This window comes from Oncorhynchus kisutch, linkage group LG4, assembly GCF_002021735.2.
Source record: "Oncorhynchus kisutch isolate 150728-3 linkage group LG4, Okis_V2, whole genome shotgun sequence".
Lineage (NCBI taxonomy): Eukaryota > Metazoa > Chordata > Actinopteri > Salmoniformes > Salmonidae > Oncorhynchus > Oncorhynchus kisutch.
Window position 1 is genome coordinate 39,928,370 of NC_034177.2, and position 17,783 is coordinate 39,946,152.

General features: G+C 39.7%; 1 protein-coding gene across 2 annotated transcripts; it reads right to left on the bottom strand.

Moving 5' to 3' along the window:
• Positions 1 to 826: 826 nt before the first annotated feature.
• Positions 827 to 17,337, bottom strand: LOC109889513 (GTPase KRas). 2 transcript variants are annotated; one of them, XM_020480981.2, is made up of 6 exons: positions 17,044 to 17,306; positions 7,997 to 8,114; positions 7,230 to 7,408; positions 6,773 to 6,932; positions 4,806 to 4,930; positions 1,040 to 3,858 (listed from the first exon to the last, which is right to left on the bottom strand). In XM_020480981.2, exons 2-5 carry the CDS (start codon positions 8,105 to 8,107, stop codon positions 4,811 to 4,813), a joined length of 570 nt encoding a protein of 189 aa, XP_020336570.1. In that variant the 5' UTR covers positions 8,108 to 8,114; positions 17,044 to 17,306; the 3' UTR covers positions 1,040 to 3,858; positions 4,806 to 4,810. The 2 variants fall into 2 exon arrangements, with proteins under 2 accessions (XP_020336571.1, XP_020336570.1); XM_020480982.2 differs by lacking the exon at positions 4,806 to 4,930 and having other exon boundaries at positions 827 to 3,858; positions 17,044 to 17,337.
• Between the last annotated feature and the right edge of the window lie 446 nt (positions 17,338 to 17,783).

A 17,783-nucleotide genomic window follows, 5' to 3' on the forward strand; every position in this document is an offset into this window, starting at 1 on the left:
GTCAACTGAGTTAGGAAGGAAGCCTGTGTCTTTGTAGTGACTTGGTGTATTGATACACCATCCAAAGTGTAATTAATAACTTCATGCTCAAAGGGATATTTAAATGTTTCATCTACCAATAGGTAACCTTATTTGCAGGGCATTGGAGAACCTCCCTGTTCTTTGTGGTTATATCTATGTTTGGAATTCACTGCTTGACTGATGGACCTTACAGATAATTGTAAACAGAGTGAAAAGGAAGCCTGTACATAATACAAATATTCCAAAACATGCATCCTGTTTGCAAGGCACTAAAGTAATACTGCAAAAAATGTGGCAAAGAAATTCACTTTTTGTCCTGAATACAAAGTGTTAGGTCTGTGGCAAATTCAATAAAGCAGAGTACCACTCTCCATATTTTCAAGCATAGTGGTGGCTGCATCATGTTATGGGTAGGTTTGTAAGGACTAGGGAGTTTTTCAGGATAAACAAAACAGAATGGAGCTAAAACACAGGCAAAATCATAGAGGAAAACCTGGTTTCCACCAGACACCGGGAGATTAATTTACCTTCCAGCAGGACAATAACCTAAAACACAAGTCCAAATCTACACTGAAGTTGCTTACCAAGAAGACATTGAATGTTCCTGAGTGCACTAGTTACAATTTACTTAAATCTGCTTGAAAAATGAAGACCTGAAAATGGTTGTCTAGCAATGATTAATAACCAATTTCACCGAGCTTAGAGAATTTTGAAAACAATGAGCAAAAGAGATTTACCCAGAAAGACACACAAATTTAATCGCAACCAAAGGTGATCGTAAAATGTATTGACTCAGGATGTTGAATAGTTATCTAATCAAGAGTGTTTTATTTTTCATTCATCTTTTACAAAAGTTTTGAATTTTTCTTCAACTTTGACCAGGCATTTTGTGTAAATCGTTGACAAAAACAGACAATTAAATCCATTTTAATCCCACTTTGTAAGAACAATCTGTGGAAAACGTCAAGGGGTGTGAATACTTTTAGAAGTCACTATGAGCAATGAAAACAGGGCCAAATCCTCTTAATTGTTTTGTCTTTATTACACATTAAATAGGAGTGGTGAGATTCATGGCAAAAAAAAAAGACAGATTTGGGATCAGATCACCACTCTACACAGTGACCAAAGAGAGCTCTCTATGGATGTGTTCAACAGTGGTCATTCATTCACTCCCCTAGACCTGGACCCAGTCACTCTCCCAAGTCCCATCATACACAAAAAGAGATAGTACTGAAAACTCCATTAAAGCAACATTCATTTAGACACACCAAAGAAATGAAGCACAATTTACAAAATGTGCACCTTTCAGTATAACAACTATACAAAAAGGTTGTTAAAATACGATCCAGGTATAAATGCTACTTCTTTTTCAGAAATCAGCAGTTGGCACGCAAAATAAAAGGGAGGGGGAACATTTTGGTAGAATTACTTTTTTGTGATACAGTATTGTTAACAAAATGGCATCCCATAATCAAAAATGTGCTAACAGTTCATATCTAACTTTAGGAACAAAGAGGTAATAAAATTGGGCCAAAAAAGCATAAATCCTAAATAAATGTATTGTATATTATGTTTCACTTTAGAATCTCATTCCTCTCAAACAGCAGAGGTTTGTAGCAGTTGAACAGACGTGGCAAAGAAGCCTAATGCAGTCTGGGCTCACATGTATCCCACGGCTATCTGACTGAAGCACCCGATGCAAAAGCACAAAGGCAATGTGTAAGAAGCCTCAAGGTAAAACCCTGGTTTTAAGGTTGTGAAATAACGCTGAAAAAAAACAACTTTTACGTGTTTTTATAAATTAACACGTTTTTTCCCCCTCTAAAAATGAATTGAATGGTAATTGCCTCATTTACAGACATCAGCTCCAGTTACATCACAAGGAAGCAACAACCTTTGTAAGGAATACATTTGACAAAGATTATTGGACTGGACCAGTCATTTCACTTGAAACACAGCCCAGCAAAACCCACTCAACACCTTCCCACCCAAGCTCTAACCCCAAAAAATCTAACTTCACGAGGAAGAATGAGAAATTTATATGAACAATACATTTTTGAACACTCTTTGCATGACAACGATTCTACGGGGGTGCATCTTTTGTAGTAAAACAAAACAAATAGAGAAAGGAAGATCTGTAGTAGGACAACAACAACAAGGCCTTTAAGAGTCTTTGCCTAATCTAGCCAATCCAAAAATAGGAAAGTATGTTTATGGCAGCAATAAGTACAGAGGCTTGGGGAAATGTGCAAGGCATATTCTGTTAGGATCTGATGGGGTATCTTATGTCTCGCATCTGAAGTCAGTAACTCACTATTCTTTAAGACAGTTCACCTGAATAACACATATACATCCTTAGATTACTTGGTTTAAAGTTTAATTTAGGCCTGCTATTTGTTTGCACTCAAAACAATTGGGATGTTACGCTGTAACAAGGGAGCCCCAATCTTGACTTACTGGTTGATTAACAAACAGGTAAAAATGTGTTACTTGAATGGGAAAGGTTTGTCTTTCAAAAACACAGAACACGACACAAAATACACCAATCCTGAGGAGATGAGGGGAATTTCATTACGCAAACAAGATCTCTTGATGAACAATTAACTCATCTTTGAAAACGTTCATGATTAAACTACAGGAGACACTGGATTGTGTCGAGGCGTTTGTATAAGCAACATGCGGTGCCACTGAGCAACAACATGAGCTGCATGTCCTCTTCAACACTACCGAGAATCTTGCTGTTCTGATACCGATGTAAAAAAAAAAAAAAAAACACATCTATTTTGCTTCATACCTGCCACCTGGAGCGTTTCAGTTGTTGAAAAGGTTTCCCACCATTTAACAGCTGGTTTCTACCCAAAAGATCAGATCAGGTGAATATAGATCGACTTGAGGCCCGAAACACTATAAAAGCCTATGTGGCCCAACTGGACAGGAGCTCCTCGTTCCTGGCCCTAGTGGCTGTATCAGTATCGTACAGTATTAGTATCACTGTGCCATTCCCCATTGACTAGTAAGAACACATTGCATGCAAAAATGAAAATCCTGTAGGCAGGAAATCACTACCCACAAATGACAAAAAAGCATTAACAGAATACAACTTAATTAAAATGGCTAACCAGGACATTTTTTAAAACTAGATACAGTAGTAAAGTTCACGTGCATGCTTCAAGTACAGCATGACATTATTGAATCATATCTAGGAGTTTAAAGTCGGAAGATGGGCATTATTACACACAGTGGCCGGGACATTTGGAATTTCCCCCAATCAAGTGTTGGTCCTGCCTCCCAGTTGTTACTCCTTGTCCAGTGGAATGGGATTCAACTATTTGGCGCCCCATACTGATAACAGCATCTCATGCTCTCCAGCAGAGGGAAAATAAGCTTTTTAGGCTTGCTTTTTCTGTTGTCCAAAATTTCCTACAGTTATGAACTTGGCTGTTGAATAAAGTCCTTTCGTTTTACAGTCTACCATCTCCTAATTGATAATCAACCTATTGGACCAACACTTCTGGGCAACTGGCACTAAACAGAAAGTAAAGCTTATTGGTTTCAAAATAAGAGAAAAAGGCAGAAAAATAGGGTTCATTTCCATATTCAGTATTTTGGGTGCTAAGATAAAGAGGCTAATAATTTAGCGTAATGTACAAAAATGTATTACTTGAACTGTTTTAACACTTTTTTTTTTTGTCTATCTTGGAAAAGGGGGCTGGTCATTATTCACATGAGTATACACTTTGTCTTGGACTTCTTTTTCTTCTTCTTGCCCTCCTTGCTCATCTTCTCCTTGTGTTTTCGGATTTCCCGCACTAATGTGTAAAATGCATCATCGACACCCTGGGGAAAAGAAAAGAAAAGTTAAGGTTTGTTTTGAAAACTCTTCTCAAAAACCCTTATGTTCTCATGTGACTAACATGAAAGCTTGGCCAGATGCAAATGTCTGAAATGGCACCCCTATTCCCCAATATATTGCACTACTTTTGACTATATAGGGAATAGGGTGACAATTTCAGTGTACACACCTAGTACGTAGACTAGCATGCGTTACAAAACTTGCGTTACAAATGTGCTCATTGCATATTGATTGGTTGGTAGGTGGATTTGTGGCATGAGCTGGCCCAGCAGACAACAGCAAGGACAATGGCTACATTAATGATGCCAAAGAGAGGCAGGGACCAGAAATAACCAGGTCTTTGTCATTCACTGAGCACAAAATTGTCACCTATTGTATCAGAGAGGAAACCAAAGTCATTTCAGATTTTGAGATAGAAAGAACAAGACAGAGAAAGAGAGAAAGACAGAAACAAAAGGATGTTATGTGCGACATCAATGCACACAGTTGCCCCAGGACTTCAGTGGAACATCTCCGTGCTGTCCTCTTAGTAATCACACTTCCTTAGTCACCATTCCAAGACTTCATTTCAGCCAAGATTATCACAATCGCCATCGGTTACACAGATCCAATCTTACCTGCTCCCTCGTCTCTCACCACTGATTTGTCTCAGTCGAGCAGATTACAAAATTATCATCACCCACGATAGTATAAACATACCCCACACAGAGATACAGATACCACAGGAGGAGAAACTAAGATGGACGCCTGGTTTCAAGGAGACCCCACAGCAGATCCCAGGAGGTTAGCTTAAATAGGGATGAATCCCACCCACCAAGCAGCAAACATTACCCCTTTCCCTGCTCGGTATCACACGGACGACACCCTCCCACACACCACAAATACACACCTGACGGACGTGAGGGAGGGAGCGCGGATGATACACACTTACCCCTTTCACATCACAACACACTTTTTAAGCTTGACGCAGCGCGGGGTCTTTTCTTCCTTGCTGAGCTTTTTCAGCCGGTACAGTCTGATCTCCCGTACCAGACTGTAAAAGGCATCCTCCACTCTCTGCAGTGCGAAACACAGCTCTCCTCAGTTAGGGGATAAAGGGACACTGTTGACCCCTCAGTGTTCGGGGATAAAAGGGACACTACGTGGACTGCGTTTCCTCACAGTGTTTGAAAACATTAGGAACACCTGCTCTTTCCATGACAGACTAACCAGGTGAAATCAATGATCCCTTATTTAACCTTTGAGACAATTGAGACATGGATTGTCTAGGTGTGCCATTCAGATGGTGAATGGGCAAGACAAATGTTTTAAGTGCCTTTGAACAGGGTATGGTAGTATGTGCCAGGCGCACCAGTTTGAGTGTGTCAAGAAATGCAATGCTGCTGGGGTTCACACTCAACAGTATTCTGTGTGTATCAAGAATGGTCCACCACCCAAACTGTGGAAAAAAGCATTGGAGTCAACATGAGCCAGCATCCCTGTGGAACGCTTGACAACTTGTAGAGTCCATGCCGTGATTGAGGCCGTTCTGAGGGCAAAGGTGGGTGCAACTCAGTGTTAGGAAGGTGATCCTAATGTTTTGTACACTCAGTGTATTGACATTCTATGTCAACTAAGCCTACATTTAGCTGTGTATAGGGCTGATGTATAAATCGGAGGATGCATTTTTTTAAAAATACAGTTTAAAACAATGAATCATTTAACCTCACAGGGGAATGACAGGTACAAACGTGTGTGTATTATTTGTGATTTCAGTACAAGAGCAACACCAGGAAGCCGGGCAATTCAACCATCGGAGGAGTGAGCTGGAAGAGACCAATCAGTGGCCCCAGAAGGAGTTGTGATTGAACGGATGCAAAAAGAGCAGAAGGTTCACCGACTGACAAATCGCCACATACATCACAGCACCAGCCAGACACGCACCACTGAAGCCAAGCCAGCAGCCACATAATCAAACAGACAATAGTGCACCATACAGCACACAATCATTTCCCACTGTCCATTAAGCATGATTATCACACCGCCAAAAAACAATTACCGACAATTTCCCCTCTGTCGTGACGATTCAGTGACAAAGATTGACTGATTTGTTGATTAAAACAATGCCAGATCGATTATGGAGTCTAATGGTGAAAGAAAGACACATTTCCATGACGGAGGAGCATGCACGGACACAGCAATTCATAAATCAAGAATTCAATTAAGCAAAGGGACTTTAATTATGTACAGTACATTACCCGATACGTTTCCAAGCACCATTTAGAAACAGAGTACATATAACCACTGATACCAACGCAAATCAAAAAGGCAGCTCGGGAGTCAAAAGAGGACCACAGCATTTTGTGAGATTGAAGTGGCCATGATTGTAAAATGCCATCGCAAGGACACCTGACACAGCTGGTAAGAAGTAATCTTGCTACAATAAAGAAAATTGATCTGTGGAGAAAATGGTTGAATGGCTGCTGTGTTCACGCCAGCAAATACCCTCGAAGCGTCAAGCTACAAGGGCTCGATTTACTAAGGCGCAAAGTTAGGGCCGTTTTTTTTCTCTCCCCCAAGATGAAATGGAACAAAAATATTAGATAAAAGGTTGTGAGACATTAAGGTGAATCGCACATTTCAGCTTATTAAAAGTTATCCCACATAAAAAAAAATTAAACGAGTAAACTTTTCACCTGTTTTAGTCATTGTCTCAAATCTGTCTTTAACTAGATATGGAGTAAAGCTAATGTAGCCGTGAAATGCAGACTGAATCGCGCTACATTTCACTTTACTGAATTCAGTCTGGATTTCCAGGCTAGCCAATAGCCATCATGTTAAAAACCAAGGTCATAGTTGCTGTTTGAGCCATGGCTGTGTCCACACAGCACACTAGAGCTTGTTGTCTCCGTCCCTCACCTGTCTGGTTTTGGCCGAGGTCTCGATGAAGGGGATGCCGTAGCTGCGCGCCAAGTCCTGAGCTTGTTTGGTGTCCACCGTCCGGGACGGCAGGTCACACTTGTTTCCCACCAGCACCATGGGCACGTCTTCCGAGTCTTTCACCCGCTTGATCTGCTCTCTTGTGAACAAAGATGACAGGGAAGGCAAGGGTTAAATACCAGTGAAATGCTTTGGTCATCCAAAGTATGGAATGGACTCCTTTTTGAGGTTATTGATTTCACACACAACCTCGTTAAAGGGTTGGTGAAAGAGTGGATGTTGGCTTTGACACAACTGGTTGGCACAATGGTTGGCACAACTGTGTCTGCTTGGAAACAGATGCAACTACAGTCCGCTGGTTTAACTATAGTCCGGCTTACCGCCATCAGTGCAATCGGCAGTAGAACTTCAGATGTTGTGGCAGAACCTAGCTCACCTATAGTGGTGGATGTCCTCAAAGGACTTTGTGTTGTTGATGGCAAAGACACAGAGGAAGCCCTCCCCTGTCCTCATGTACTGGTCCCTCATGGCGCTGTACTCCTCCTGACCTGCAGTGTCCAGGATGTCCAGCAGACACGTCTCCCCGTCAATCACCACCTGCTTCCTGTATGAGTCCTGAAGGAGGGAGCAAGAGAGAGAGAGAGATGGATGGTTCAGGACTGGACACCTATGAATGAGCACATATTCATAGGTCTCCAGTCTACCCGACTAGGGCTCTGAAATCCTCTATGTAACTATATGGTCATAGAATGCTCATCTGACAAAGTTCCAAAGGAAATACAACAGTATTGGAATTAAAGAGAATGGATGGGATGACCAGGTAAGTGAGATTATATGTGCACTAGGGAAGAAATGCATTCAGTCTTCAAGCAGTCATAAATTGATTAGCTTTCAGAGTAATAATTTCGGACATGTCAAACTTCATCATGTAGCCACCTACAAATGTTAAACTAACTGAATGACACCATGTTGCGGATATCAAATAACAGAATCAGGAGCACATTTTTACTTGCATTTGCACACAATTTCTTTGCATATTCTGATTGCAGTTACTTTTCACGGAGCTCTGAGCAGTCCTCTGTGCAGGCGGAGCAGCAGCCACAAAAATTGTACACAACTTTTTTTTCAAAGGAACTTTTCTTCCTGACTCCCAGGCATGCCTTGTAGTAAAATACACGTGGTTGTACTGAAACAACTTTTTACCTCGATGGTGGGGTCATATTCATCCACAAAGTGGTTCTGGATGAGCTGGATGGTGAGCGCGCTCTTGCCCACACCTCCTGCCCCCACCACCACCAGCTTGTATTCGGTCATCGTTCACCTGTGGGACAGAAGACACAGGAATACAGTCAGTGAATATAAAAATAAACATTTCATGAGCTAGACACCAACTATCGACTCAACAAGAAAGTCACATATATAGGGTTGCAAAATTCCAGTATCCTTCCAAAAATGCCCATGTTTTCCAGTTGGAGGATTCCTGGAATCAGGAAACTGGGAGGTAAATCCACCAACAGGGAATTCTCCACCTGGGATTACTTTAAAACCTGAGATTTTTTTTGCCACACACACACACGGAATAAAGCTGATATGAACTATTTCTTCACAGCCATCTGGTCAAATTGTATTCATTCCTTATCAGTTAAGCTACTCTAAAGTGCTTGTGTGCACAGAGCCCGCCAAATGCAAAATTAGATTTTGTCCCGATTGTCTCCACATTGCCTTTCATTTGCAACAATGACCATCCTGTGTGTCTAGAGCTGCAGGGAATGCATACAATCACAGATCTCTGTGGATACAGGAATGTTTACATTCTATTCAATTTCATCCTGCGATGTGAGAGAAAATGGAACGAGACTATTTTCTTATAACATAGTTTAAAATGGGCTTATCAACAAGAAGGAGAAGATATGTAAAACCATGAGTGATTTTTGGAATTCTGCAAAGTTAGTCTGCGTAAATTACCCTATTACATTGATATTGTAGGACACAAGCAAGGTTCTCGCACATAAAATTATGACTTATCATTAATTAACATCGTTTGAACAGAATTTACTGTTACAATTCCCTCAAACATCATCACCATAAATGTTGCTTGTAAATCTTCCTGTATCACGAACTGTAACACAAATTCAATAGTCAGTTGTGAGTAACAGCTATACAATGGGATCTGGCAGTAGACACACGTTACTTTACGACCCCAGAAGTATCAAGCAACAGGGAGGCACACACTGCTATCCAGACAGTTGTTTCAAAATGTTTTTTTTGTTTTTTTAAACATGTTCTCAGTTGAGGCTGACATTTAACTCAATAAGTAGCATCTCAAAATACAAAAGGAAATAGAATCACCAAATCACCTAGTAATTTCTGATAAAAAAAAACATACCAACAAAATAGACTGTCCAATCGATGATACGAATCATGGATGCTATATTAGACAATCAGTGCTGAACACAACACGACCGTACAGTATGTCAACAACACTGTACATTATGTCCGATACCCAGCACCTATGATCCAAATGAGCGCTAGGAGCTGAGCACTGGTACCTTTGGTTATGGAATTGTATTATTATCTAATGAAAAATCGGTGTCCACATTTCATTTTGCTCGGCCAATACCACAAGCAAGTAACAGAATTGATACTCGGACGTCTTACTTTAAAATCTATCAACAAAAACCATTGATTTCAAAAGTTGAAGAAACCATACAGCTCTATGCACAAGGACTACTTTACAATTTACACAGAACATTTCACAAAAACATTTACTGGAAGAACTGTGTAGATGCAAATATAATTTCCCTGTTCATTTTTATGTGATGTTTTCCAAAAACATAAATATCTTCCACGTAATTAAGATTCAAATATGTCCGTAGAAAGAGTGGGGTGTCAGCTATGACATGATACAATATTTGTTACAGTTAGGGTAACGGAATAACATCATGGGTCCCTGATCTGTACTATACAGAAATGCATAAGGTACATGATTGTCATTCTCTTCATGGTGATGTATCCTGAATAGGTACACAAAAAGGTAGAAATATGCAAAATCATCCTTTCATATCCTGGCTATTATTGTAATGAGCTCCGCCCCCAAAACAAGACCAAATTTGGTTGAAATCAGACCGGACCAAATCTGAACAAATCATCGACGTCTGCGTTTCACAATTTCGGACATCACAGTACAGCACAGAAGAGCACAGTACAGGACATCACAGTAGAGTTCAGTACAGTACATGAATTCTACAGTATGTACTCTACTTTTCTTCACTATACTGTGCAATCTTGTGAAAAATAAGTTTATGATTGGTTTAGATTTGATCCGTTCACAAATCATGGACGTCTATGTTTGTACCAAATCAAGGCCAGTCAGAAACCAAAAAACAAACTCTGTGGACATTCAAATCAAGGCCAGGGCGGACTGACCAAATTTAAACTACGTTTCAAAGTCCATGGAGGTCCGGTGTCAGTCTGCGTGGATACTAGTTACAATAAATGGAAAGAGGGGGCTCATGGGTATCGATCAGTAACCTAACCTAGTAGAAGTAACCTACTGATTCAAGGGGTTCTTAATTTGTACTATTTTCTACATTGTAGAATAATAGTGAAGACATCAAAACTATGAAATAACACATATGGAATCATCAATTAACAAAAAAAGTGTTAATTCAAAATATATTTATAATTTGAGATTCTTCAAAGTTGGCACCCTTTGCCTTGACGACAGCTTTGCACACTCTTTGCATTCTCTCAACCAGCTACATGAGGGTCAGTCAATGCAGAACATTAAGAAATCAGAAAGTTTATTCAAGTGCAGTCACAAAAACCATCAAGGCTATGATGAAAGTGGCTCTCATGAGAACCGCCACAGGAAAGGAAGACCCAGAGTTACCTCTGATGCAGAGAGTAAGTTCATTAGATTTACCAGCCTCAGAAAATCGGCAATTAACTGAACCTCAGTTTGCCACCCAAATAAATGCTTCACAGAGTTCAAGTAACAGACATCAACTGTTCGGAGGAGACTGCATGAAATCAGGCTTTCATGGTCAAATTACTGCAAAGAAACCACTACTAAAGGACACCAATAAGAAAAAGACACTTGCTTGGGCCAAGAAACATGAGCAATGGACATTAGACCGGTGGAAATATGTCCTTTGGTCTGATGAGTCCAAATTTAAGATTTCTGTTTTCCAACCGACGTGTCTTTGTGAGATGTAGAGTAGGTGAACTGATATTCTCAACATGTGCGGTTCCCACCGTGAAGCATGGAGGAGGTGGTGTGATGGTGCTTTGCTGGTGACACTGTCAGTAAATTATTTAGAAATCAAGGCACAATTAATCAGCTTGGCTACTACAGCATTCTGCAGTGACACGACATCCCATCTGGTTTGCGCTTAGTGTGACTATCATTTGTTTTCAACAGGACAATGAAAAATGAAGAAAAACCCTTGAATGAGTAGGTGTGTCCAAACTTTAGACTGATACTATATAAGGCAGAGGATGACTATTTGAAGAATCTCAAATATAAAATAATATATTTTGATTAACAATTTTTTTGGTTACTACATGATTCCATAGGTGTTATTTCATAGTTTTGATGTCTTCACTATTATATTACAGTGTAGAAAATATTCCAAATAAAGAAAAACCCTTGAGTATAAGTAGGTGTTCTAAACTTTTGTCCGGTAGTGTATGAGGGCGAGCGAGCGAGTGCTTGTTCAGACTGTTTTCCCCCTCTCGCTTTGACCAGAAAGAGAGAAAAAAAACAGTATGCCAGAGAAGGGAGGACAGTGGCACAACTATGATTTCACATTGTAGCCAATTCAATTGCAGTAAACTCTGTTACAGATTTGCCATCAGAATTACAAGTTTTAATCACTTAATTCATAAACATTGATTTCAGTAAAAAGCCTAACTCATTGGTAGGTCAACCTTTACTTGTTACTTCTGTGAACTTTCATTATCTTCCCTCCTATTGAAGGAGAGAAATGAGAAAAGGCACGAGGCAATGTTTCTTAAACTTAATGGCAAATAATTTCTTCATTACTAAATATACAGTTGAATTCGGAAGTTTACATACACTTAGGTTGGAGTCATTAAAACTCATTTTTCAACCACTCCACAAATTTCTTGTTAACAAACTATAGTTTTGGCAAGTCAATTAGGACATCTACTTTGTGCATGACACAAGTAATTTTTCCAACAATTGTTTACAGACAGATTATTGCACTTATAATTTTATACTTATAAACATATAATATAATTCACAGTTCCAGTGGGTCAGAAGTTTACACTAAGTTGACTGTGCCTTTAAACAGCTTGGAGAATTCCAGAAATTATGTCATGGCTTTAGAAGCTTCTGATAGGCTAATTGACAAAATTTGATGGATCACCTGTGGATGTATTTAAAGGCCTACCTTCAAACGCAGTGCCTCTTTGCTTGACATCATGGGAAAAATCCAAAGAAATCAGCCAAGATCTTAGAAAAACAAATGTAGACCTCCACAAGTCTGGTTCATCCTTGGGAGCAATTTCCAAACACCTGAAGGTACCACGTTCATCTGTACAAACAATAGCACGCAAGTATAAACACCTTGAGACCACACAGCCGTCATACCGCTCAGGAAGGAGACGCGTTCTGTCTCCTAGAGATGAACGTACTTTGGTGCGAAAAGTGCAAATCAATCCCAGAACAACAGCAAAGGACCTTGTGAATATGCTGGAGGAAACGGGTACAAAAGTATCTATATTCACAGTAAAAACGAGTCCTATATTGACATAACCTGAAAGGCCGCTCAACAAGGAAGAAGCCATTGTTCCAAAACCGCCATAAAAAAAGACTACGGTTTGCAAATGCACATGGGGACAAAGATCATACTTTTTGGAGAAATGTCCTCTGGTCTGATGAAACAAAAATAGAACTGTTTGGCCATAATGATCAACATTGTTTGGAGGAAAAAGGGGGAGATTTAAAGCCCCAGAACACCATCCCAACCGTGAAGCACGAGGGTGGCAGCATCATGTTGTGGGGGTGCTTTGCTGCAAGAGGGACTAGTGCACTTCACAAAATAGATGGCATCATGAGAAAGGAAAATTATGTGGATATATTGAAGCAACACCAAGACATCAGTCAGGAAGTTGAAGCTTGGTCACAAATGGGTCTTCCAAATGGACAATGACTGCAAGCATAATTCCAAAGTTGTGGCAAAATGGCTTAAGGACAACAAAGTCAAGGTATTGGAATGGCCATCACAAAGCCCTGACCTCAACCCTATAGAAAATGTGTGGGCAGAATTCAAAAAGCCTGTGCGAGCAAGGAGGCCTGACTCAGTTACACCAGTTCTGTCAGGAGGAATGTGCCAAAATTCAGCCAACTTATTGCGGGAAGCTTGTGGAAGGCTACCCAAAACATTTGACCCAAGTTAAGCAATTTAAAGGCAATGCTACCAAATACTAATTGACTGCATGTAAACTTCTGAACGGCTGGGAATGTAATGAAAGAAGTAAAAGCTGAAATCAATCATTTCTCTCTACTATTATTCTGACATTTCAGATTCTTAAAATAAAGTGGTGATCCTAACTGACCTAAGACAGGGAATTTTTACTCTGATTAAATGTCAGGAATTGTGAAAAGCTGAGTTTAACTGCATTTGGCTAAACTTCCGACTTCAACTGTAAGTGTTGATATTAGTTGGCAGGGGTCTTTACTTCAACAGTATTATGTTTTGATGTATTTCTAATACCTTTTAAGACTTTTTCTGGTAGACGTTTTCTAAAGACCTCTTTTCCATGTGTTTGACCAGAAAATCAAAGCCATTACTTTTGCCTAGTTTTTAAGATGGAAAATGTTTTTTTAAAATGGGAAAACGGGAAAATGTATCCATGCCTTCATTTCCCAAAAATACAGACTCTTCATTTTCATTTGACACACAATTTGATATGCTCCTCTGAACTTGTTGGAGCTCATGGGTCCTGTTACATGGAAATGACTGGCAGTAAAATCAGACAACTCTATAGCAAAATATTTGACCTATTCAATTGGTCAGCTTGTCGCATTCTATGTGAGAAAAACATATTCCTCGACTCTCAAAATGCATACCCAGTCATTGTACAACATTCCTAAAGCAGTCCTGAGAAAACACACCTTAGAAAAAGCCGTTTTGGTGGCCACTGTTTAAAGCGGATCAAAGCTTTCTACTTTTTCAACACCACATTGCACCATTTTAAATTAACATTGCGAATTGCACCATTTTAAAACCAGAGCTTTTAGCAGCAGCATGGTTTATGCACAATAGTGCTCACTAATGGTGTTGAATGCCTAGGAGAAACTGGGGCTAAATGTAACACATCAGGTGTAACAGGTGTAACAGCCTACATTATATTCACAGTACATGATCCTTGGCTGAGTTCCAGTGGAATGTTTTTTTGGGGACCTTCAAGCCATCAATATGTTGCTAACTAGCAACAAGATCATGTTTTAGAGTGTGTGATCTAGCTAATGATTAGCCCACTGGGGTAAATGCAGATGTGCAACCCTATGCTGCATCAGTTGGGCTACAGCAGGTGACAATCCTTACTGCCTAAGGGCACACCTGCCTGATAATATGAACCAACATGGGTTCATTTCTGGAGGGTGGAAATTATATATGTTTGATGACAGCATCATTTAATTTTCATTCATTTCGGAGTAATGTCCTTTTAAAAATGCACCAGAATTGACCTTCTCAAAGTCATTCTACAACAAAAATCATTGTAGGTCCCTCTGATCTGTAGTATGCAGTGATATGTGCTTTTGACAGTATATATATTGTTTAGGCTAGTATATTATATCAAAGTTAGTGTTTCATCACCTTTTTCAAACTTACCTAAGGTCTACACTCATTTCTGTACTCCCTCGTAAAGGCCTACTATTTCTATTGTAAATGCCATTATAGGCCTAATCATCATCATCATCAGAAACTATGGCCTACAGTGTGAATAGGATGAATAAAGATGAATTGTGACTTAGCAATTCTCCCACTGACCTAAAATTATTGTACAGTAGGCCTAATAACTAGGCAACCATGCTTGCAATGTTGATGCAATATTGTCAACCCATTTCATATCCTTATACTGCAGGAAATAGAAAGCTTGTTCATGATTGGCTAGTCATGACACCTGTACAGTAATTACCAGTCATCAACAAAGTTGTCATGCCCAATCAAGCACCTCTCCATTAGTTTTCTGTTTACAAGTTACTGTAAAATACATGCCAATATTGTAGGAAAGTATTGTGAAAGAGTAGACAAATAGCCTATAAAAACCCCACTGTGTCCATTTTGTGCAGCTTGCCTATTGGCATAATCTGATGTTAGACAAACAGCCATTTTCATTGGCCGTCAACCAAGGCCTAATACTAGCTACTATTGGCATGTATTTAGTGTAACTTGGTGGGGGAAAAAAACGTTACATTTCACCATTCTGTCATAAAGAGCAAATGTAAATATATATATTCCCATTTTAAGAGGATATATAAAAGAAAATGACTACAGTGAGTGTCTATTAAGTGCCAAATAAAGTAGCATGGTTGACCGTAACCAATTCATAGACACCAATTAACTACCTTTAGCGCCTATTGACGGTAGTACATGCATCTTCTGGTCGGGGGAGTTTGGTAAGAAGCCCAGACGCTCGTTCTGAACGTTAAAACGCATTGCTCGCGGTACGGTTTTGGAAACATAAGGACCATATTTTTCCTACCAGCGAGAAATAATAACAAAAGGTTAAAATTACTACGCACCTTTATAGGGTTGATGTTACAGCTCTTGCTTACCGAAAACATAGGTGGCCATCTATGCTAATTAGCTATCTAGAGTGCCCCGAACACCTGTGAGCGTAACAGCATATAGTCTGTGCAAAACTGCTACAGTAACTGGATATGTTTTATTTGAAAGATTCTTTCTCACTGATATAAAAGATAAGGCGCATATTAGGATGTTTCTAAAACCGTTTCGCAAGCGATGATTATTGACGATGCTAAACGTTAAAACAGTAAATTGTAGTTCACATGCAGCCAACCGTGGGCGAAGCGAACTGCTGAAAACCCTACGGATAAGAAGAGTTTGAGAGCTAGGTTGACAACTTCATTTTAAATCAGCCATGAATACTCTTGTGACAGGGGGAATGGAAGCTTGTTGTACGCAAAGGAGGGCCAATTGAACGCAAGCTCCACAAAATGTTTTAAATTGTTCAAACATTTCTAGACTGTCTATCAAGGTAAAAGGGTTGACGTGTTATGCTCGACCTGCTCAGTTTTCCACCACAAAACACCAGAAAAATGCCAAAGAATAAAACCAGCTCAGCCGCTATTACACTAATTACATCTTCAATTCTCTTGATTTTTATTTTATTTTTAAGGAATAGTTTCTCCTTATTAACAGTTAAAGTAACAGTGTTGACCTTAAAATTTACAGTTTTTGTACCTTATATGAATCACTAATAACATTAATGTCAAAGCAACAAAATAACGATGGTGAAATCTTGGAGAAGTGTTTGGGTTAATTGTGTTAATCTTCCTACAAGTCATGATGCATCTAAGGACATGTCAAAATGCTGAAATGTCTTCATTCACATTAAAAATCCAATTTATAGAATTGCCCATGTGGTCTATATTAAAAAGGGTACCATTTAATAACAGGCCTTTGAAATTAAATATTTATGCGAGAGTCCAATATCAAAAGGGACGCAAGAGGCACTCATTTCGTGGAAGGACCCAATTATTTAAATAATACCTGTACATGTGAACTGATGAGTACAACCTTAGATTGGCCTACACCCTAATATTACAACTGTATAAAGTCGAGTTGCCTGTAGCCTACAATTAACTGGAGTAGGTCCACAATTATAGAGAAGCCTAGTATATGCGGATCCCATAACTGTTAGTGAACTAGGATTGTCTTGTGCAAATTTATTTAGCACAATGGATTGAATGCTATGCGTAAACCCGGTAGAACCTGCAGCATTCATGGGAGAGCGGATGAGTTTGAAGCCGCCATAAATACCGCATAGGTCTGCGCATTAAAGGGCCAGACATTAGGTTAACAATTGGGCGTAGTTTGTATTAACGATACTTTTAGCTGCAATTGCACAGGAAATTATGAAATCATTACAGGCGCAAACCTCAAATTAAGATATAGGCGAGAGGACACAATGTCGCCCCGTATCCATTGTGTAAATTGATACAAGTGTAGTGATCTTTCCAATTGTTTTACCTATAGCGTGTGGAGTTCCGCGTCCGAAGTAGCGACCAAATAAGAAGTCAAGCAGATAATCCTCCTTTTTCACACGATCTCTGCATTTCCTACTTTACACTGAAACGGCCGCATTTGTGTAAATGTATCTTCTTTTAAAAAAGCAGACAAAAGTAAGGACATTAATCGATTTAACTTTCCATTTGATACAGCGTTTGGCCTGCTACTCTCGATTCAGCTGAGGTTGGCCTGACGCGAATATGGGCGGATACCGGGTGCAGCGTCGTACAGTTTACCCAGAAAGCAAAGCAGGGGATTTCAACTGGTTTCGGTGATATCACTACACTAGTTTGGCAATAAACGTTATAAAGACGCTCACTTGTTCTCCACCCAATTCACTTTTAGTTTACCTTAATATATTGTTCTGGTGGATGCTTGTGTTGGTAGACTGTGTTTTGAAACGTTTTGGGTCGATGTGTTTTTCACAGATAGGACTGTGATATCTGCGCACAAATACATCGATCATTATGACAGTGTGAATTGAATTATTCTATCTAGCATCAATATTTCAAGACCTGTCTCTGGGAATAGATAGCCCTCTTCTTCCCAGTGAAGCGGGTACAACAACGGATGAGGGGGGGACCACTATATATAGGCTCTAAATATAACTGGAATGTACTGTAGGGACGTCATTCCCAAGCAAGGAAATGATTTGGCGATCCCTTTGTCAGTTTTCCTCGGCTTTCACTGGTATACCTTCA